At 37.5% G+C, this 22,823-nt stretch overlaps 1 protein-coding gene across 5 annotated transcripts in view; it reads left to right on the forward strand.

Moving 5' to 3' along the window:
- Nucleotides 1-13,757, forward strand: part of CUL4B (cullin 4B) — a 50,692-nt gene extending 36,935 nt beyond the window's left edge. For 3 of the 5 annotated variants that reach the window (XM_047714723.1, XM_047714725.1, XM_047714727.1), the window contains 9 exons: nt 2,498-2,602; nt 3,090-3,200; nt 3,647-3,738; nt 5,221-5,328; nt 6,206-6,319; nt 7,165-7,270; nt 8,590-8,762; nt 10,281-10,433; nt 12,595-13,757. In XM_047714723.1, coding sequence (XP_047570679.1) covers nt 2,498-2,602; nt 3,090-3,200; nt 3,647-3,738; nt 5,221-5,328; nt 6,206-6,319; nt 7,165-7,270; nt 8,590-8,762; nt 10,281-10,433; nt 12,595-12,690 — 1,058 coding nt within the window. In that variant the 3' untranslated portion in view covers nt 12,691-13,757. The remainder of the gene's footprint in view (nt 1-2,497; nt 2,603-3,089; nt 3,201-3,646; nt 3,739-5,220; nt 5,329-6,205; nt 6,320-7,164; nt 7,271-8,589; nt 8,763-10,280; nt 10,434-12,594) is intronic. The other 2 variants (XM_047714726.1, XM_047714728.1) reach the window with 1 other exon arrangement.
- Nucleotides 13,758-22,823: the final 9,066 nt, after the last annotated feature.

Here is a 22,823-nt window from a genome sequence, read left to right on the forward strand (position 1 = left end):
CATGATACCTCTGGCTTTATTCTTTCTCGAGATTAGTTATTTGGGATCTTTTGTGGTTCCATACCAACTTTTAAATTACTTGTTATAGTTTTGTGGAAAATACCATTGGAATTTTAATAGGGATTGCATTGAATCTGTAGATTACTTCAGGTGGTATGGACATACTAACAATAGTAAGTCCTCTGATCCATGAGAATGATATATTTTTCCATTTCTTTTTCTATCTTCAGTTTCTTTCATCAGTATCTTGTAGTTTTCCATGTACAGGTCTTTCACCTCCTTGGTTAAATTTATTTTTAGGGTGGCACCTGGGTGGCTCAGTCAGTTAAGTGGCTGCCTTTGGCTCAGGTCACGATCTCATGGGTCCTAGGATCAAGCCCTGTGTTAGGCTCCCTGCTCAGCAAGGAGTCTGCTTCTCTCTCTCTCTCCCTCTACCCCTCCCCAGCTTGTGCTCTCTCTCTCAAATACAGATGAAATCTTTTCAAAAAAATTTACTTTTAGGTATTTTATTATTTATTTTTTTAAGATTTATTTATTTGAGAGAGAGAGCAGTGGAAAGGGGCAGAGTGAGAGGGAGAGAGAGTCTTAAAGCAGACTACACGCCGAGCACAGAGCCTGACATGGGATTCCTTTTTCTGACCCTGAGATCCCGAGCTAAGCTGAAACCAAGAGTCAGATGCTTAATCCACTGCTCTGGTATTTTATTCTTTTTGATACAGTTGTAAATGGGATTGTTTTCTTGAGTTCTCTTTCTGATAGTTCATTATTAGTGTATAGAAACACAACAGACTTTTGTGTATTTTTTTTTTTGCAACTTTACTGAATTCATTTATTCTAATAGCTCCTCGGTCTTTAGGGTTTTCTTCTAGTGTCATGTCATGTGCAAATAGTGACAGTTTTACTTCTTCCTTTCCACTTTGTATGCCTTTTATTTCTTTTCCTTTCCTAATTGCTGTGATGAGACTTCAATATGATGTTGAATAAGAGTGGAGATAGTGGGTATCCTTGTCTCGTTCCTGATCTTAGAGGAAAAGCTTTCAGTTTTTCTGTTGAGTATGATATTAGCTGTGGGTATGTCATATATGGCCTTTATTTTGTTGAAGTATGTTCGTACTATACCCACTTTGTTGAGATTTTTTATCCTGAATGAATGTTGAATTTTATCAGATGCTTTTTCTATATCTGTTGATGATCATATGATCTTTATCTTTAACTTGGTTAATGTGGTGTATCATGTTGACTGATCTATGGATATTGAACCATCCTTTCATCCCCTAAATAAATCCCACTTGATCATGGTGTATGATCCTTTCAGTGTATTGTTGAATTCAGCTAGCAGGCTATGTGGAAAGTGCAGTGGTGGTGTCTGCCACCACCTTGATCTCTAGGGAGCATATTAGCTATATCCTGCCCCTCCAGCTGATACGCCCTCAGGTCAGCAAATGTATCTTTCACACATAGTGTAGGTCCTTTTCAAACTGCTGGTTTTTCACTGGGTCTTGGGGTGAGCCAGGCAATAAGAGGGTCCCCTAAGAGTGGACTCTCCATTTCCTTTAGCACTTTGGGATCCCCGGAAATCAGTTCTGGTTTTTTTTTTTTTTTTTTTTAAGATTTTATTTATTTATTTGTCAGAGAGAGAGAGGGAGAGAGAGCAAGCACAGGCAGACAGAATGGCAGGCAGAGGCAGAGGGAGAAGCAGGCTCCCTGATGAGCAAGGAGCCCGATGTGGGACTCGATCCCAGGACGCTGGGATCATGACCTGAGCCGAAGGCAGCTGCTTAACCAACTGAGCCACCCAGGCGTCCCTCAGTTCTGTTTTTTAAGTCAGATGTTTCAGGGGCTCCTCTCTGTGGTGCAGATCACTGGGGCCAGGGTGCCTGAAGTAAGGCACCAACCCCTTATTCCTCCAAGAGAAGCACCTGTCTGGTAAAATCTTTCCCTGTTGTGTGTTGCTGTACCTGTGTGGTCTCTGCCTCTCCTACCTGTCTTGACGTGATCCTCTTATCCTTTGTTGTGGAGAACAGTTCATCTAGTTTTCAGATGTTTTTCAAAAGGAAATGTCCCATGTAGCTGTAGCTGGGAGTGTGTTCATGGGAGGAGGTGAGTTCAGGCTCTTCCTGTGCTGCCATCTTGGACCTCCTGACCATCTTCAGTGGCTTTGATGACCCCAGCATGGTTCTGTATACACTATCCCCCCTCCCAAGATACCGCTACCCCATTTTAATATGCATCAGGATAGTGGAAGTGGAAAGTACATTATGGGAGCCAGGAGACTTGGGTTTGAGTTTAGGCTCTTGTATTTCTTAGCTCTGTGGCAGTGAATAAGTCACTTGCTATCCTTGACTTTAGAGACTTTAAAAAATGCATGTATACCTCTGGAACATTGAAAACTCAGTGTATCACACTCCTATTCAGGTATATATAGTGTCTGGTACCTTATGGATACTCATGATCCCTAAATATGATCACTAAACAATGAACTTTCCCCCCATTTTAGCTAAGTATGTAGATTCAAAGCTTCGTGCAGGCAACAAAGAAGCTACAGATGAAGAACTTGAAAAAATGTTGGATAAAATTATGATCATATTTAGATTTATCTATGGTAAGTGTTTTTAAAAATTTTTCTTTTGAAACAGAACACTCAGCAGAGAAACTATCAAGTATAGTCAATCAGGAGGGACGATTTATTTGGGAGTTAGATATTGAAAATTGTATTATTTTGTTGCATTTAATTCATTAGGGTACTTGAGGAATATTACTTAATTGCCTTGTGCTTTGACTTATTCCATTTATTAAGAGCGTTGATTTTTGCTACTTGTTTTAATTTCTATTGATGCTAAAGCCACCATCTGACTAAAGTTTTTTTTTTTAAGAAAAGTTAATGCAGTTTTAATTCTTTACAGCAAAGAACTTTTGAAATAACCAGTATAGTATCTACCTCTAATGTCTGTTGCATAATGAACTTGGGCCAAATGTATAAATTTAAATAACTTGGAGTAATGGTGTGATTTATTAAGCACTTTTGGAGCAATTTTTGTCAGAACTTTTTATTGGACTCTTATAGAGTTGTATTTTATTATTTAACATAGGTAAGGATGTTTTCGAGGCCTTCTATAAGAAAGATTTAGCCAAGCGCCTGCTAGTTGGGAAGAGTGCATCTGTAGATGCTGAAAAATCGATGCTGTCCAAACTTAAACATGGTATGATTGTCATTCTTTCTGTTCCTTTTCTTCTTTGATTTCTGAGGGAAAATGTTGGCTTAATTTTTACTCTTTAATTGCCTCTTTGATTAATCATTGTTCATATGATGAAAATGTAAATTGAGTAAAAGCTCATGAGGTTTCCAACCTATTGTATATATCCAGAGTGGTTGCAGTTTTTTTTTTTTTCAAAAAATAAAGCATTGTTCTTGTTTTTATTATTTGTATAAATATTTCCATTTATCTTAAGCCTAAATAGTAGAGAAGGTTACTGCAGGATTAAAGAGTTTGACTCTGAATTAGTGGGGCATACATTTTAGGGTAAGGATTTTTTCATTTTTGTGATAATATTTCATGCTGAAGTAAGTTTTATATTTCTCATTTTCAATATTCAATTCTGTTTTCACCACTTTAAAATATTATAAATGTATAAATATTTTTAATAGAATGTGGAGCTGCTTTCACCAGCAAACTTGAAGGAATGTTTAAAGACATGGAACTTTCTAAAGACATCATGATTCAGTTCAAACAGGTAAAAGTGAGTTAAACTCTTAATTTCTCAAACTTAACTATATTTAGTTATCTTCTTGTTGTGATTTGCACTGAAGAGGATAAATAGAAACCTGTATTTGTAAATACGTTATAGCAGCTTAGATGATACATTAGAGTGAAAAAAATCAACAAAATGATTTGACCTACTTCAGAACTTATTCCCAGTATGTCTACCCAGAGTAACAAAAGACAAATAAAATGTGTTGACTGAAGTCAGGACAAGAAAAACTATAGCTAGATCATGAGAACAGGGCTTTTGCTAGCATCTAGTTGCTTTTGGTGATTGGTATGTTTAAAGCTGTCAATAGGGAAGGAGGAGAGGTGATAGAATGGTTGTATAAGGCCTTTGGGGACATTGAGAATGAAAAGCTAGATCTGTAGTATTTCAGATGTTGGTAGAAGGTGGTTTTGAAATACTTAAGAGCATAGGTAATAGTGATCGCAAATTAGATTTTCTTCTCAGGGTTTTAGTAATGACTTCTTTACCACCATATTGCTATGGTGGGAGCTGAGAGTGGACCACACAAGAGCAAGATCATGGTGCTATAGTAGTGATAGAGTAGGGTTTATCTGCTTTGCCCTTTCCCCTTCTTCTTCCTTCCCCACTTCAGGTTACCCCCTGCAAACATGCAGTGGAGCAAGTGAAAAACCGGAGACTTGGGTTGGCTGGTGGGGTGAGGAATGGGGGTTTGCTACAAGGTGTTCCAAGTCACATAGGGGTCTCCAAGGGTCTCCAGGGTGGGTCTGCAGGTGGTGGGGGGAAAAGAATGGAGAATGAGGGGTGCCTGGGTGGCTCAGTTGGTTAAGCAACTGCCTTGGGTTCAGGTCATGGTACCAGAGTTCCAGGATTGAGTCCCGCTTCAGGCTCCCTGCTTAGCGGGGAGCCTCCTTCTCCCTCTGACCCTCCTCTCTCTTCTGCTCTCTCTCTCCCACTTTCTCTCAAATAAATAAAATCTTAAAAAAAAAAAAAGAATGAGATTCTACCTATAACAGCCCAGCCATAAAGTGAGAAATTAAGTCAATAATGCCTCTAACAAGGTCATGTGATCCTTGTGTGCCATTGTAATAAAATATTAGCTAGTATATTTGATAAAGGTTTCATTTATAGTCCTTTTATGACAGTTGCCTTTTATTTATTTTTTTAAAGATTTTATTTATTTATTTGACAGACAGAGATCATAAGTAGGCAGAGAGGCAGGCAAAGAGAGAGGGGGAAGCAGGCTCCCTGCTGAGCAGAGAGCCCAATGCGGGGGCTCGATCCCAGGACCCTGAGATCACAACTTGAGCCGAAGGCAGAGGCTTAACCCACTGAGCCACCCAGGCGCACCAGTTGCATTTTATTTTAAAGATGCTCAGTGCTTGGATGTAATTTTATAATGGGAAACTTCTTGAATGAGTCATTAATATGACATGAAATGTACGCACTTTTATTTTTAAGATCTCAATGTATGTGTTGATCTTATTGTAGTATATGCAGAACCAGAATGTACCTGGGAATATTGAATTAACTGTGAATATCCTGACAATGGGTTATTGGCCAACATATGTGCCTATGGAAGTCCATTTACCACCAGAGGTAAGAGTTGCTGTTCAGGACTTGAGTTATAAGCATAGAAATACATAAAGCTTCTGTCTTGCTTGTCTTTGAAAAATAAATACTTTCTAAAAGTCCATGTCAGTAAGCACACCAGTACCAAATGCCAACTGTTAATATTTTGCTTTTCTTTTCGTATGACTCTCGTACTTATATCATTAGAGCATAGTTAATGATGTTAAGTTTCTGGGTTCAGGGCCAATTTCTCTGACTCTTCTTTTAGTTTCCCAGGTTGTAACCATCATTCTGTCTAGCTCTCAGAAATTTTGCTCATTTGTCACCTGGGGGTTGGATTGCTGAGTGAGTGGGTAAATCCGTCCTAACTTTTAGGGAACTGTCTTAAACTCGGGACTGAAGCTTAGAAAGGGGGTTAAGGCTAGAGATAGGTATTGAGACTCTTTCATGGAGATGATCGTGGAAGCCAGGGGGGTAGAGATCTCCCTCATTAAGAGGAATCATATAGAAATAGGAAGAAAAGGGCTGAGACAGAACTTTGGAAAAGGTTCACATTTTGCATATGGTAGGAAGAGGAACCTTTGAAGGAAACCAATGAAGAAGCAATAGTGAGATAAAGAAACCAGTATGGTTTGGAGGCACAAAAGCCATTGGAGGTGAATGTTTCAAAAGTCGGATGTTTAAATGTTGCAGAGATCAAAGAGTATAAAAACTGGTTAATGCCATTAGATTTGGTAGTTGGGAGACCATTACCTTACATCAGAGTGATCAGTGGAGCTACTGGGTATATAAAACCCGATACTAAAAACTTGCAGAAACTATTACACATGAGGTAAATATAAAGAATGGCGAAAAGTGATACTGGATACAGAGCTTAAATGAAGCTGTATTTTATTTATTGCAGATGGTGAAACTTCAGGAGATTTTCAAGACATTTTACCTAGGCAAACATAGTGGCAGGAAACTTCAATGGCAGTCAACCCTAGGGCACTGTGTTCTAAAGGCAGAATTTAAAGAGGTAAGTAGATGTTCCCCAAGGCTAGTTTTCATCTTCGTCTTTGATGTTGAGGTCATCCTTGTTTTTCCTTGAAAAATTTTTTTATTAGAGTAAAGTTGACATACAATGTTATATTAGTTTCACATGTACAACATAGTGATTCAACTTCTGTGTACGTTGTGCTGTGCTCACCAAGAGGTCATTCCTCTTCACTTGAAGGTTTAAGCTGTTTTAAAGTTTATCCTAAATACCTGATAGAGTTATTGCTTTTCACAGCTCTGTGTGTATCATAAGCATGTGATCTTTTTCGTGGTTGAATTGGCCCTGCTACAAAACCTAAAACCAGTCACCCTTTTCCTACCATCCTTTCCTTACCTGTGGATGCAGAATTCTCATTGCTGCTTCTTGACAAGAAACTTCTTGTTGCTGGGAGCTAGAGAATAGAGTGGGTGTAAAGGAGAACAGTTCCCATATCTAATTTCAAAAAAATCCCTACAGCTTTTCATGACTAATTTGAATCCAACAAGTTGAAAATGCATTTGAAATAGTGATTTCTTGCTCCTTGTGCAAAATAATCTGTAATGACACGTAAGGCTGAGTTATTAATTTTCATTACTTTGTTGTTCTGTTTTAATTATAAGGCTTAAAAAAAGACCTGTAGAAAGGTCACCCAATCCTCCTTCCTGTTTAAGGTAGGATCACACCTAAACCCTACACTGAACATACTGGCTTTTCTGGATAATGTTAATCCATGTTTCTGAGTCCACTAATTGAAAAATGTTTTTCCTGTTAAAGATTAGATATTTGATTAATTTTCATTTATGTTAAAAAAAAATGATGGCTAAATACTTCTGTTTCTCCAACAGGGTAAAAAAGAACTCCAGGTCTCTCTTTTCCAAACCCTGGTGCTGCTAATGTTTAACGAGGGAGAGGAGTTCAGTTTAGAAGAGATCAAGCAGGCTACTGGAATAGGTTTGTGTTGAATCAGTCAATTAGCAGGCATTATTCAGTGTCTATTGTGTGCATTCCACTAGGTTAAGGGCTTTGGGGGATACAGAGGAATAATCCCTCTCCTCAGCACTCATAATCATGGGGAATGGGGGAAATGACATTTGTAATAATTTCACAACCAGTAAGTTACCAATCTGTGGTGCTGACTAGGAATGTGTTAGGATTTCAGTGAAGCAGGAGATGTCTGTGGGCTGGTATAATTGGGAAATCCTTCATGAAGGAGGTGATATTTGAGGTGGGCTTTCAAGTTTTAGTTAGGGAGATGGCATAAGCTGCCAGGGGAGGTAGTGGGAGAAAAGGCTTAGCGCTAGGAATGAGCACCGTGTGGGCAGGAGTCACGAAGTATTTAACTACAGCCTCAAATAGTGAGCTACAAAGCTAGATAGATAGGTAAGATGAATAGAACCTAATCGTGGAAAGCCTTGCAAATCTAGCAGATGAAACCTGCTCTATAGGGTCTCAAGTATGAGACATAATAGAAGTGGCTTGTTTGGACAATTTACCTGGAACCAATACATAATAGGGCAGCTTGTGGGTGGAAGAGATGCCAGTCCAGAAACTCGTGGGGGTAGTTCAGACATAAAGTGTTAAGGGGCTTAGTTTAGAATGAGGCCAGTGAGAATGGAGAGGAGACATCTGTCTCTAAGGAAGTAACTACCAGGTCTGTGAAGGATGAAGGGGAAGGAATAGTTAATGACTCCAGGGTTGCACACCAGAGTGGATTGGTAGTTTCAGGCTAACAAATGGAAAGAAGACACAGTTTTATGGGGAAGATTATGAATTAAATTTTGGACATATTGGAGTTGATAGTAAAATAGCACGTAGAGGTATCTTTTGTAAGATTTTTTTAAAAGATTTTGTTTGTCAGAGCACAAGCAGGAGGAGTGGCAGGTAGAAGTCAAAGCAGGCTCCCCACTGAGCAAAGAGCCCAATGCAGGACTCAGTGCCAGGACCCTGGGATCATGACCTGAGCCAAAGGCAGACTCTTAACGGACTGAGCAACCCAGGCATGCTTGGAGGTGTCTTTTGAATGTGCGATTAGAAAGAAGTGAGATATTATTTCTGAAGATTTGATAGTTATCCACACGGAATCATTTAAAGCCTTTAGAGGACCACAGGGAAAAAGGCATTGGTTAGGACAAAGAGGAAGTCACTGATGACCTTGGGGAGAAAAAGGAAACCATTTTAATAGAGGGATGGGGGTAGTAGATTTGAGTGAATGTAGTGGTTTGTGTTGATAAACTAGTAACAAATAACAAATCCACTGTTTTCTTCTTCAGAGGATGGAGAATTAAGGAGAACACTGCAGTCATTGGCCTGTGGCAAAGCTAGAGTTCTGGCAAAAAATCCAAAGGGCAAAGATATTGAAGATGGTGACAAGTTCATTTGTAATGATGATTTCAAACACAAACTTTTCAGGATAAAGATCAATCAAATCCAGATGAAAGAAACGGTATCTCTTTTGCATTCTCCTCGTTCTGATGCCCTGGAATTAGACGTGTTCATAATAAATATATAGAAGATTTTATGCCTGTACTACAGCCACCAACTAACATTTTCGGTGCCTGTATCTAGCTCAATATATTTCAATACTTGATCTTGAGGTTTTTGGGGGGGGAAGTTCACTCAAGATTTATATTCTGCTTTTTTTGCTTAACATTAAATCTTCAGAGTTTTCCGTGCCATTAAATATCTTCATAAAATGGCAGATGGCCACACAGTATTCTTTTACATGGCCATTATAATTCATTCAACCAATGCCTGTTGAGCAATTAAATTAATAATTTCTTAGTCTTGTCAATAAAACTGCAAGAAACATCTTTGTACCTAAATCTTAATCTCTCTGAGACTTTATGATGAATTCATGGAAGTACTTCTTTGGGGTTAAAGAGTATGAGCATTGTAAGAGTCTTAAACATGATGTCGTATTGTGTTCCAGAAATTCTGGACCAATTTATACTCCATCTAGCAGTGAGAATGCCGGTCTTAATGGTGCCCTCACCAGAAGTAAAGATGACATTTTCTTTTTTAAATCTTTGCCAACTTGCTGAGTAAAATCCCTGAATGATTTAGTTAGTATTTCTTTGATTAACAGTGAAGTTTTTGGGTTTTTTTGCCATTTGAATTTATAAGAGACTTTTATTACAGAAACAAACATCTGCAGTATTTCCTGAAACCATTTGGTTTCAATTCCAAGGTTTAATGTAGTACATGAGGAAAAGTCTTAATGTGGGATAGAAGTCAGTATGTCAGGCAAGTTTTCCTGTCTTATTCACATTCACATCAAAGGTGTGATACTCCCTTAGAAGAGTACTGTATTCTTTTAAAATATTTTTGCCGTATCAGAAAGAAATTGGCTATAAAAAGCCCAAACTATTCTTTTAACTTAGGTGCTAAAGATGGACATTTTTGTTTTAGCATTAAAATTGATAAACTATCTCATAAACACCTAAATTTCTGTTAGTATTGAACAAATGTAATCACTAACACCACGTTTCTGGTTTATGTATTATAAAATAAAAATTAATTTTTAAAAAGTTTGACTCTAGTTCGCTTAGCTGGTATCATACTTTAAGTCAGAGATTGGAGTCAGTCTCTTTTGCAGATAAGCTAATGTCCTACAGAAATCTGGTCAGTAAACCCTTGTGACACATTTAGAAGATTTTGAGGACCAAGTAAAAGAAAATGGTAAATGCTCCATCAGCTGGCTCTACTTCTAAAAAGGCAACTTTAAGTGGTATTTTTCTGTTAACTAATATTGGCATTATTTCATTGGTACAGGATAATATAATTAGGACAGAAAGGAGTTGTTGTAGGTTTTTTTCTGTCATCATCTGTATTTATAAGGTTTTTAAAAATAAATGAGTATATTTAAATCATTAATAGGGTGTCATGTCCCTAAAATGTACAGTTTTGTGTAAGCAGGTTTCACTTTAGGTACACTTGCTAAGTTTAAAAACTTTTTTGTTAGGTTGAGGAACAAGCAAGCACTACAGAAAGAGTATTTCAAGACAGACAGTATCAAATTGATGCTGCAATTGTTCGAATTATGAAGATGAGAAAGACACTTAGCCACAATCTTCTTGTTTCGGAAGTGTACAACCAGCTGAAATTTCCAGTAAAGGTAGGTACTTCTTTGTTTTTGAATTGAGCTTGTAATATATGAAAGAGAACACGTTACATTTTCAGACACAAATCTTCTTAAAAACATAGATTAAAGCCTCAAGACCATTTGAAGGGACAAAACTCATTTCTCATGCTCATATATGTGACACCCCCTTCCCAAAAAGACCCCTTTGTTAGCATATGTGGGTAACTGTGACAAAGGGGAACATTGTAAGGGCTCTTATATCTGAAAGTTTAGCTGCTAAATGAGTGTGAAATTTTCAGGTTCATTCACGGTATTTCCTTTGAGCTTTGTGCTTTTTGTTACTTTTTTTCTTTTTGAAATACCTTGATATTTTGATGGGTTTAGTTACTTTAATCTTCTGTCTAGTTAGCTTATGTAAGTGTTCATTAAAAACTCTCTAGAGATAATTAGCCATCGGGCATCTTTTTGAAAAGTTTAGCAGTTGTTCTGGCAACCTGAAATTGGTCATTTAAATGGATGTGCTCCAGTATAAATGTCCAATAATAAAGAGGTTTAGACAGTGTGGTGTTTTATTGGTCCGTTTTCCAAGTTTTTCTTAAGGTTCCCAGACTTTTGTGATGATAAGTACTTTGTAGAGTTTGGATAGACTCTTGGCTCTTTAGGTTCTCAGGAGCTTTGGGCTTAGGTAAATCACTTCACCATGTTTTGTGAAATGGGGATGATAATAGTACTTACCTCATAGGTTCATTGTGAGGCTTAAATGAGATACGATCTATGTACAAAACTTAGCACTGGGCCTGGCATAGTAAGAGCTTGTTAATGCTAATAAGGTAGACTTTCTGTCTTCTCCAAACCTAGTACTGCCTTCTCATTACCACACTCTTAGCATTATGTTCTGCCTTAAACCCTTTCACTTTCAGCCAAAGAGGTCACTGAGGCAGTTAAAGGATCAGTATAATAAATACTGGTTTTTAGGGGCACCTGGGTGGCTCAGTGGGTTAAGGCCTCTGCCTTTGGCTCAGGTCATGATCCCAGGGTCCTGGGATCGAGCCCCGCATTAGGCTCTCCGCTCAGCAAGGGAGCCTGCTTCCTCCCCTCTCTCTCTCTGCCTGCTTCTCTGCCTACTTGAGATCTCTATCAAATAAATAAAATCTTTTTAAAAATTAAATAAATAAATAAATAAACAAATTTTGGTTTTTGACTGCCCCATCAAACTACTTTTGCTCTTTACTCTTCTCGAATCAAGTGGCATTTTACACTATGAAAAACTGTCAGCAAGATTATATTCTTTTTATAGGCTACATGTAAAAGACAGTGAAATTTTGTCTTCTAAGAGCTAAGAATGCAATCATGAGAACAAGTTAGAAGTTTTCAACCACAAGTAGGATTCAGAAATCCACACTTATAGTAGGTAACAGGTAAAACTTAAATACAATTAAACCTGAAATACCGAGACCTAAACTATGAGGTAATTCACCTATCAGACTGTTTGTTATAGCATTCTTGTAAATAGTGTTTTCTATAGTACAGTTTTTATCTTAATTTATAAAAATGCAACCTGACTTTGCGAACTAGCTTTTGCCCAAATTTAGGGCCTACTTATCTTCTCAAACTCTCTCAGCAAAACTAAATAGCAATTCTGTTTTTCCGAATTATGATGTATTTATTCCTTGTGCGAAGTTATGATTAAGTTAGTCTTTTGTATTTGTGCAGAGAAGAGCTGGTTCTCAAAAGACCTCTTTTTTTTAAGATTTTTTTTTTTAGATTTTGTTTATTTACTTGACAGACAGAGATCACAAGTAGGCAGAGAGGCAGTCAGAGAGAGAAGGGGAAGCAGGCTCCCCACTGAGCAGAGAACCCGATGCGGGGCTCGATCCCAGAACCCTGGTCATGACCTGAGCCGAAGGCAGAGACTTTAACCCACTGAGCCACCCAGGCGCCCCTCAAAAGACCTCTTTAAGATAGAAAGTAACAAAGTATTGTGTAATGATATGACAAGATGTGACAGTATATGTATAGTATAAAAACATTTCTTAATCTGGTTTTATTTTCATTATACTTTCTCTTTAAAAAAATAGGGAGATTAAATACATTGAGTCAGTGAGCCCAAACTTCTTTTTTTTTTAATGGGGTATTGGTACATGGCTTGAGCCTATGTATAAGGTTTACACTGAAAATTTGCCTTCTCTTACAGCCTGCTGATCTTAAGAAGAGAATAGAATCCTTAATTGACCGGGATTACATGGAAAGAGATAAAGAAAATCCAAACCAGTACAATTATATCGCATAAAACCTTGGCCTCCAAATATTTGGTATCATACACAGTAGCCAGTGGATAAACTAACCTGTTGATCCTATATTGTTTGACTTCTTTTATACTACCAATGACCAAATGAAGCAGTGTAATGGGAATAGTTGAGTCGACTTTTTCAGTGGTTAACATGCCCATTTAAAGAGTTAATACTTAACCTTTAAGAAGAATGTTGTTGAACTCTTTGCATGTTATTTAGTATGATGTGCAGAAAATTCTTAAGAAAGTACCTGGTCTTCATGATTCCTCTTTGGAACTGGGGAAGAGGTCCAATGGCTATTAAAAAAGGAGGGGGGGTTCTTATACACCATTAATTATGAAGCAAAGGGTTTATTTGCTTAAAATGTCATTTAAAGATACTTAAACTGCATGCAAACTTTATTTACTGTACAGAGTTCTGGATGTATTTATCAAATAGAAAAACCACCCTGGACTTGGTTGTTCACCTGTTTTGTGATTTCCCTTGAAAAGAAAAATAAGTTGTCATAGCTATTGATATTTTACTAAGTAATGTTCTGTTACACTGAAAGGGATGTTTTAAAAAAAACTTATTTGGAAACAAGTTTTCAAGTAGAGGGACAGTTGCTTACATAATCTCTTGTATATGCACATCCTAAGATGCTCTGTTTGTGACCATGGGATGTGTGTATATGGCTTAGCCCTGTTTACTGTTCTGATTAACAGGTACTTATAAAAATAGCTGAAATAGAAAATTGCTGATCAGCTGTACTAGAAGAACATGGTAGGAGAGAAAAACCCAACTCTTGATACTAAAAATGAAAACAATATGAATATTGCAAAAGAGACCAAAACCCATGTGTTTTGTAAATTTTAATAAGAGCAAAAATTCATCAACTAGTTTTCAATTTCCTTTAGACTTTAATGTTGTTTGGACAGTTTTATCTTCAACTTGGACCAATTATTAGATTGTTACAGGCTTCCTAGGATTTAGCATTCCTGTTTTCTTTACCAAAGTTTTTTTGGGAAGCACCCCAACTCTCCGTTTTGCTAAATAAACCTTTCATCCTTCTAACTTCCCAAAGACATAGATGTAAAGGTCTTCCTTTATTTTCACCATACACCCCCTAGTTGGGAATTTCAAAATCTGTATTATGCTGACCTTACTCCTTTCAAAATTTCTTGAAGAGTTCTCATAGCCACTGGACATCTGCTTTTCAGGGGAATGTCCTAGGATTGTTCATACATAGAAAATAGCAAAAGTATTGTTACTCAAATTTGTAATGTGAGTAAAAAGGCTTCTCTTTAGCATCCGTGGGGTGTTGGTTGGTTGGTTGGTTTTTGTGGGTTTGGTGGTTGGGTTGCTTTGTTTTGGTTTTTTGCTTCCTTGTTTTTCCTTGAAGGGAACTGATCTTGGAGGAGAAGCAGAAAATTTTGTTTGGATTTTTTTTAAAAATCAGAATTGCTTTGATGCTTTTGGCAGCAGTATGTTCTTGACTGTTTGGAAGCGTCTGGAAGAATATCTAGGTCCTCACCGTCGACTGAGGAGACTTGGCTCTTGTGTCTACTGTTGATTGTTTTCTTGAATTCTCAAGATCTGTGACCAGCTGTTATAAAAAAAAGTTGCCCGTTTCTCTCTCATTGCATCAACTTGCACACTGTTAACAATATGTGGTATTTAGAATGCCTTCCTAATTCTTTCTTAGCAGCCATTGCCTCTATTTTCTCAGCTTCTCCCTGGTTTCCTTGCATGAACTCATCGGACAAGGAAATGCAGCTATTCTGTTTGTCCTCTCTCTACACCGGACCATTTATGTCCATGTCCTAACTCATCCCTGATGGTCTCTGAGATATATAGACTATTCCACAAGACTCAATAGTTACTCTTAAGGCATTTTTAGGTAGAATTGGTCCCTATTAGGAGGAGACTCTTGGTGTCACTTTTGTTATCTTGAAAGCTGGTCCCTTCCCTGAGGCTCTTAATTTTTTGAAAACTTGATGCTGTTTCAACTGAAAAATTGGCAAGAATTTTAAAAACAAGTTGAGGGGAGCTGTTTAAGACATTGAAAAGTAATTGCAAACAACATTGGGTAATTGTGACTTTCAGTTGTTCTGTATCAGTTAAATTTTTGTGCTCTTTTCCCTGTGTACGTGGTGGTTCTATTTTTCTCCAATAAAACTTTTATTTAAAAAAAGTTTCTAGAGAAGATCTTTAAAATTCAAGCATTTTAAGAAAGTTGTGAAACCATAGAACTTTAAATCTTCCTAATGATTTTAGTGAATTCACATCTGTCAGTTTTGTTATTTTAAAAATTTCTCTTTTTTATTTTTGTGGTGGTTTGGTGATAATGCTATAGGAGTATGGAGGAGGGTATTGGTAAAGGGTGAGTAAAATTCCCAGGAGTTCTCAAGGTGAGTATCCATTCTTAAATGTCATATTTTAGAAAAATCAAGTGCAAGTATAAACACTGTTTCATTCGAATTTCATTCATTCGAATATTCAAAAGTCAAATAGTTTCTATAAAGTTAATGTGAAACTAGATGTACATTGAGGGAAGAATAAAAGTTAAGTACTTTTATTTCAGTAATGGCACTTGATCTTCCTTTTCTATTAATATGACTTCTGAGCGATAGACTCTCATTGTAAGAGGCACATCAAGGACCTTACCAAGCCAGGAATCAAGAAGCTTTTTTAACCCAGTTCCTGAGTCTTTTGAAGTCTTACCATGATGTCTAGCCATACTCTGGAAAATTCTTAACCTTGTACATGTGTGTACAGTTCTCAGGAAATCAGTTTATTCTACTTAGACATCTAGGTCTCAAGATTTTCAGAAGCTTCTTTTTTAATCTTTGTATCCGTAATGTTTTTTTACATTAGCTGTTTTTTTGTTTGTTTTAATGACCATTCTGTTTAATGCTGTGAACGGCAGGAAGTGTTATAAACATGTTCTGTCATCTACATAAATTTGCCAAAACCTACTGTTCATTAAAAAGAAAAGAACAGTACTAATGGCACGCATAATTATGCTTTATATGGTATCCTTGCTAATGCTTCATTAATCAGTACAAGTTTCCTACAAAAATTTGCTTTATATTTGAATAATGAAAAAATTTGTTCACCTGGAAACACTTGATTCAAATATAACATTTTGTTCAATTATTTTCCTAGCTATTATAAATAGGTATTTCTTTTTTTGAACAGACATGTAGTATACTTTTATATTTAACAATCCCTAGGGGCCCCTGCCTGGCTCAGTCAGTAAAGCATGCAACTCTTGATTTCTGGGTCTTGAGTTCAAGCCCTATACTGGGTGTGGAGCCTACTTTAAAAAAAGTTCTTTTTAAATATACTACAGAAAAAACCCCAATCCCTAGAATTTATATCTAGCATAGTAAAAAAAAAAAAAAACCCAAAACTAACCTTTCTTTTGTAGAACCTTTTGTTTTTTTGAGATTTTATTTATTTGAGAGAGGATGAGCAGGGGGAGGGGCAGAGGGAGAGGGCGAAGCAGGCTCCCCACTGCATGGGAAGCCCCACACAGGGCTCCATCCCAGGACCCTGGATCATGACCTAAGCTGAAGGCAGACATTTAACTGACTGAGCCACCCAGATGTCCCGTGTAGAAATTTTTTATTTGATACAGAATATAATATGCTGTGGAGACACATTAGAATGTAATAGTTCTTTTTTTTTCATTTTTTTTTTTTAAAGATTTTATTTATTTATTTATTTGACAGACAGAGATCACAAGCAGGCAGAGAGGCAGGCAGAGAGAGAGGAGGAAGCATGCTCCCTGCTGAGCAGAGAGCCCGATGCGGGGCTCGATCCCAGGACCCTGAGATCATGACCTGAGCTGAAGGCAGCGGCTTAACCCACTGAGCCACCCAGGCGCCCCTAGAATGTAATAGTTCTATAGCTATAAAAACATCTCCCTCATAACTTCTAATTCTTTCTTTTTTGGGGGGGGTGTGGGAGATGCGGAGGGGGGAGTGAGACAATCTTAGGCAGGCTTCACACCCAGCATGGAAACAACATGGGGCTCAATCTCACAAACCTGAGATCATGATCTGAGCCAAAAGCAAAAGTCAAATGCTTAACTGACTGAACCACTCATGTGCCCCATAACCCCTAATTGTAATAAAAATTTTTAAAACCTTTTCTTTAATTAAAAAAGTTTATAAATTACACAATAAAATTTTCCATTTTAACCATTTTTTTTCCATTTTAACCATTTTAAAAATTTTTATTTGTCAGAGAGGGAGAACACGAGCTGGAGGAGGGGCAGAGGGAAAAGCAGGAACCTGATGGGGGACTCCATCCCAGAACCCTGGGATCATGACCTGAGCCGAAGGCAGACGCTTAACTAACTGAGCCACCCAGGCGCCCCAGGGAGAGAGAATCTTAAGCAGGCTGCACACGAAGCACAGAGTACAATGCGGGACTAGATCTCAACCCTGAGATCATGACCTAAGCCGGAATCAAGTCAGATGTTTACGTGACTGAGCCACCCAGGAGCCCCAATGTCTTTACATTTTTAAACCACTTATTTTAGGTCTTTAAGAAATTTCTTTCAATAGGGGCTCCTGAGTGGCTCAGTTGGTAGGGCGTCCAACTCTTGGTTTCAGCTCAGGTCATGATCTCCTGGGATCGGGCCCTGGGTGGGGTTCTGTGCACAGCAGGCAATGTGCTTGAAGTCCCTTTGCTCCTCCCCTGGCTCATGTGCGCCCCCGTGCTTTCTCTCCACAATGAATGAATCTTTTAAAAAAAATTTTTTTTCAGTGATATTTTGTACTTTTCACCATATAAGTCTTTTAAATCATCCTGGCTAAATGTATTCTATGTATTTTGTTCTTTTCGGCTCTGTTATAAATGGAATTGTTTTCTTAATTTACTTCTCAGATTGTTCATTGCTAGCATATACAGTTTTTGGAAGATTTTATTTGAGAGAGCGAGCGAGAGAGGAAGAGCAGAGGGGGGGGGGGCAAAGGAAGAAGGAGAAGCAGACTCCCTACTAAGCACCAGACGCAGGGCTCGGCATGGGCTTGATCCCGGGACTCTGGAATCATGACCTGAGCCGAAGGGAGAGGCTTTAACCCACTGAGCCACCCAGGCTCCCTGGTGTATAATTCTTTTAATACGTTACTTAATTTGGTTTGCCTAGTAATTTTGATGATTTTCTTAAAAGTTTTATTTATTTGGGGTCACCTGTGTGGCTCAGTGGGTTGAGTCTCTGCTTTCAGCTCGGGTTATGATCTCTCAGGGTCCTGGAATCGAGTCCCACATTGGGCTCTCTACTGAGCAGGGAACCTACTCCCCCCGCCCCGCCTGCCTCTCTCTGCCTACTTGTGATCTCTGTCAAATAAATAAACAAAATCTTTTTAAAAAATAAAGATTTTATTTATTTGACAGAGAGCAAGAGCACAAGCAGGGGGAGTGGCAAAGGGAGAGGGAGAAGCAGGTTCTGCTCTGAGCAGGGAGCCTGATGTGGGAGTCAATCCCAGAACCCCTGGATTATGACCTGAGCCGCAGGCAGATGCTTAACCGACTAAACCACCCAGGAGCCCATTGATAAGGATTTTTGCATTATATATTCATAAGGGATATTGACTGGTCTGTAGTAGTCTTGTGTCTTTGGCTTTTCTCTCAATAGAAGGAGTTACAAAGTGTTATTTCCTCTTCTATTTTTGGAAGACTTTGAGAAGGATTGGTGTTAATTCGATGCTTAATAGAATTCACCAGTGGAGCCATCTGGTCCTGAGCTTTTCTCTAAGGGGAAATTTTTAATTATTCAGTCTCTTCGCTTATAGATCTTTCAGGTTTTCTATTTCTTCTTGAGTCATTTTTAGTATTTTGTTTCTAGGAATTTGTTGATTTTATCTTGGTTATCCAATGCATTGGTGTACAGTTGTTCATAGCATTTTTTTCATCCTTTTCATTTCTGTAAGGTTGGTAGTAATGTCCTACCTTCATTTCTGATTTTTAGCAATTGGAGCTTACTCTCTTTTTCTCAGTTTAGCTAAAGGCTTATCTGTTTTGTTGATCTTTTCAAAGAGCCAACTTTTGACTTTGTTGCTTTTCTCCTTTGTTTTTCTGTTCTTTGGTTATTTCCACTCTAATCTCTCTTATTTACTTCCCTCTGCTAGCTCTGAGTTTAGTTTGCTCCTCTTTTTCTAGTTTTTTAAGGTATAAAATTAGCTTATTGATTTGAAATTTTTTTTTAGATTTTATTTATTTCACATACAGAGATCACAAGTAGGCAGAGAGAGAGAGGAAGAAGCAAGCTTCTTGCAGAGCAGGGAGCCTGATGTGGGGCTTGATCCCAGGACTCTGGGATCATGACCTGAGCTGAAGGCAGAGGCTTTAACCCACTGGGCCACCCAGGTACCCCTGATTTGAAATTTTTTAGTGTAGGCATTTACAGTTATGCATTCTCCTGTTGGCACTATTTTTGCTGTATCTCGTTAAGTTTTAATACAGTATTTTCATTTATCTCAGCACTTTCTAATTTCCATTGTGGTTTCTTTTTTGATATATTTGTAATTTAAGAGCGTGTTATGTAATTTTTACATATTGTGAACTATTCACTTCTGTTACTGATTTCTAGGTTTTTCATTGTGGTCAGAGAAGATCCTGTGTATGATTGAGTCTTTTTTTTTTTTAATTTATTGAGACTTGTTTTGTGGCCTAACATAGATTTTTCCAGGAGAATGAATACTGCATGTGGACTTAAGAATGTACATAGTGTTTAAGTCCTGTTCTACTATTGACCTTCTTCTTGTATTCATATTGAAAGTGGGGTATTGAAGTCTTCAGCTGTTATCATAGAACTGTTTCTTCCTTCTATTCTTTAAATTTCTGCTTCTTGTACGTTGGGACTTTGTTAGGTGTTTATATATATAGATTGTTCTTTTTGATGGGTTGACCTTTAATATATATTATTGCTCTTTGTCTCTTGTACACTTTTTTACTTAAAAGTTTATTTTGTCTGATAGTAATAGAGCCTCTCTAGCTCTCTTTTGGTTACTATTTGCATACAATATCTTTATCCCTTTTTTCTCTTTCAACCTATTTATGTTTTGGGATCTAAAGCAAGTATCTTATAGACAGCCTATAGTTAATGTTTTTTTTTTTTAAAGATTTTTATTTATTTGTCAGAGAGAGAGAGCAAGCACAGGGAGACAGAATGGCAGGCAGAGGCAGAGGGAGAAGCAGGCTCCCTGCCAAGCAAGAAGCCTGATGTGGGACTCGATCCCAGGACGCTGGGATCATGACCTGAGCCGAAGGCAGCTGCTTAACCAACTGAGCCACCCAGGCGTCCCTAGTTAATGTTTTTTTTTAATCCATTTTTTCAATCTGCCTTTTTTGATTGGAGAGTTTAAGCCATTTGCATTTGAAGTAATGACTAATAAAACTGCCATTTTGCTATTTGTTTGCTATACATCTTACATCTTTTGTTTCTCAACACCTTTATTACTATCTTTTGTGTTTGAATGTTTTTTTTGTAATACATTTTTTTGTGTTTTTTTGTAATACATGTTTTTTTATTTAATACATCAATACATATTGATTTCCTTCTCATTCCTTTTTTCTCTGTCATTTTACTTATTTTCTTGGTGGTTAGGAGATTGCAGTTGACATCTTAAATTTACAACAAACTAATATGAATTGGTAACCAGCTTAGCTACAATGGGATACAGAAACTGTTCTATACAACTCTGCCCTCCTCCTTTGTGTGGTTATTTTCACAAATTCTATCTTTATACATTGTATGCCCGTTGACATAGAGGTAATATCTTTTATGTTCCCTAAATCAGTCTTAAGTAGCCAGTAAGGCATTAAGTTGAAAATAATTATCAAAGAGTGAGTTGTTTTCAGGTATTTAACTGTTTTGTGTTGATTAAAAGTCCCTGCTATACATAAAGGTATTTTCTTCTTCTATGTCAGAGTTATTTTTTCAAAGATTTTATTTAATTATTAGCACTTGCACGGGGGGCATGTGGGGAGAGGCTGAGGGAGAGAATCCAAAGCAGACCCCCTGTTGAACACAGAGCCCAATGTAGAGCTCGATCTCACAACCCCATGATTATGACCTATGTGGAAACCAAGAGTAGGAAACCCAAATGACTGTGCCACCCAGGCACCCCAAAAGTTATTTTTTAAAACATTTTCCAGGGGCACCAGGTTGGCTCAGTTGGTTAAATGTCTGACTCTTGATCTCAGGTAAAGTATTGATATTGGGATCGTGAGTTCAGACCCCGCATTGGGCTCCACGCTGGGTGTAGAGCCTACTAAATAAATAAGTAGATAAATAGATAACTATAAATACATACATACACACATACACACACACACGCATAAATACCGAAACAAAACATTTGCCAGTTTTTATTAAGCACATCTATTTCACTGTTGATTTATTTAAATCATTGGTATGTTAATATCTTATGAAAACATTTTTAAAAGATAATTGTCTGAAAAAAATAATGGGAACTTCTTCACAGCGGTTAACATATTTAAAAGGGCAGTATGGAATTTGCTAGATTTTAAAAAAGATAACACCCCAAAAAAGCAAAGACAAATTTCCCCAGAATCAGACCTACATGTCTGTCCTAAAACACTAGTTGCAATATGAGCTGTGGAGTTGGCATTTTTCAAAGATTTGTTTCTAATTACTCTTTGAGTTAAGGAGCTTTGATGATAGAGAAAGGTACCACAGACATTTCCCCCTTTTTGTCTGACTTTCATAAATATTCTTAAAATAGTTGATAACTCATAAAGTGTTTAGGAATATTAAGTATTCTGCTTAATATAATTTTTCATTTGATTATGTTAAGAGGAAATTAGATATACACGGGTCAAATGTTTATAGAGAAGAGTAGCATGAAAACCTCGAGGATCCTGAAGTGAGGTCCAGGGGGGCATCTGTTAGCCTTCTCCCTTGTCTCTTATGTAGGCAATAATAAACAGAGGGTCATCTCCTTCACAGCTGAAGTGGACTAGAAAAGTCAATTGTTCTGGACCAGTGTGTAGCATCCTACATGAAATAGATTTAGGTTCTATCATCCAAGAATATGTATTTTGGAGATACCAGGTTCTGTCATAATACTAGAACATTCTGTTCACTTAATCCAATTTATCATTCCAAAGCAGATCATTAAAATGTGCTTTTTAGAAGTGAGTGGGATGCAAGAAGAAATGGTGATCACATTAATTGTTGAAATGTTCATGCATTCAAATAAACATGGACTAAAAGTAAAATGACTATTTTTGTTGGGGAAGGTAAAAATAAGATTGGCACTAAGCCACTAAACAAGCTAACAGAAGAGGGAAAGAGTTCGGGATATAAATGTAGTAAGGCCTCTGTTCAGAAGGAGGGACTCTCTTAAGTATGCATATTAAAATTAAAATTAAAGAACTCCTACTCCTAATTTACCAAAGAGGAATGAAAACTTATGTTTACACAAAAGCCTGTATGTAAATGCAGTAATTTTATTTATAATTACCAAAAACTTAAAGCAATCAAGCTGTCCCGCTGGTGAATAAACAAGTGGTTGGTACCTACATAAATGGAATACTAATACTGCTTGGCAATTTAAAGGAACAAATTACTGGGGGACCTGGCTGGCTCAGGATGTTGATAGAGCATATGATTCTTGATCTCAGGGTTGAGAGTTCAATTTGGCTGTAGAGCTTACTTAAAAAAAAAATAAAAGGAACACGCTATTAATACATTCAGTAATGTGGCTCTCCTATGCATTATGTTAAATGTAAAAAGCTAGAATCAAAAGGCTGCATATGGTATAATTCCTTCTACATTACATCGTGTAATACGCAAAACGAGGAGTAGAAAACAGAGTAATGATTAGCATGGGTTGGTGTGGGGAGAGGCACTTGACCACAAAGGGGACAGTAAGAGGGAATCTCAGGAGTCAACGGAACCATTTTGTATCTTAATTGTGGAGTTACATATTGCATTTGTTACAATGTGGAAGTATACACCAAAATGAACCTTACTGTGCATACATTACAAACTTTATAAGTAAGAAAAACAGGAGACTCAAAAGTGAGCAAAGAGTATGAATAGGCTTTTCATAGAAGAGGAAGCCCCAGCAGCCAATGAATTTATGAGATCAATCTAATCACAGGGACCCAA

This window comes from Lutra lutra, chromosome X (assembly GCF_902655055.1).
Source record: "Lutra lutra chromosome X, mLutLut1.2, whole genome shotgun sequence".
In the NCBI taxonomy this organism is placed as follows: Eukaryota; Metazoa; Chordata; class Mammalia; order Carnivora; family Mustelidae; genus Lutra; species Lutra lutra.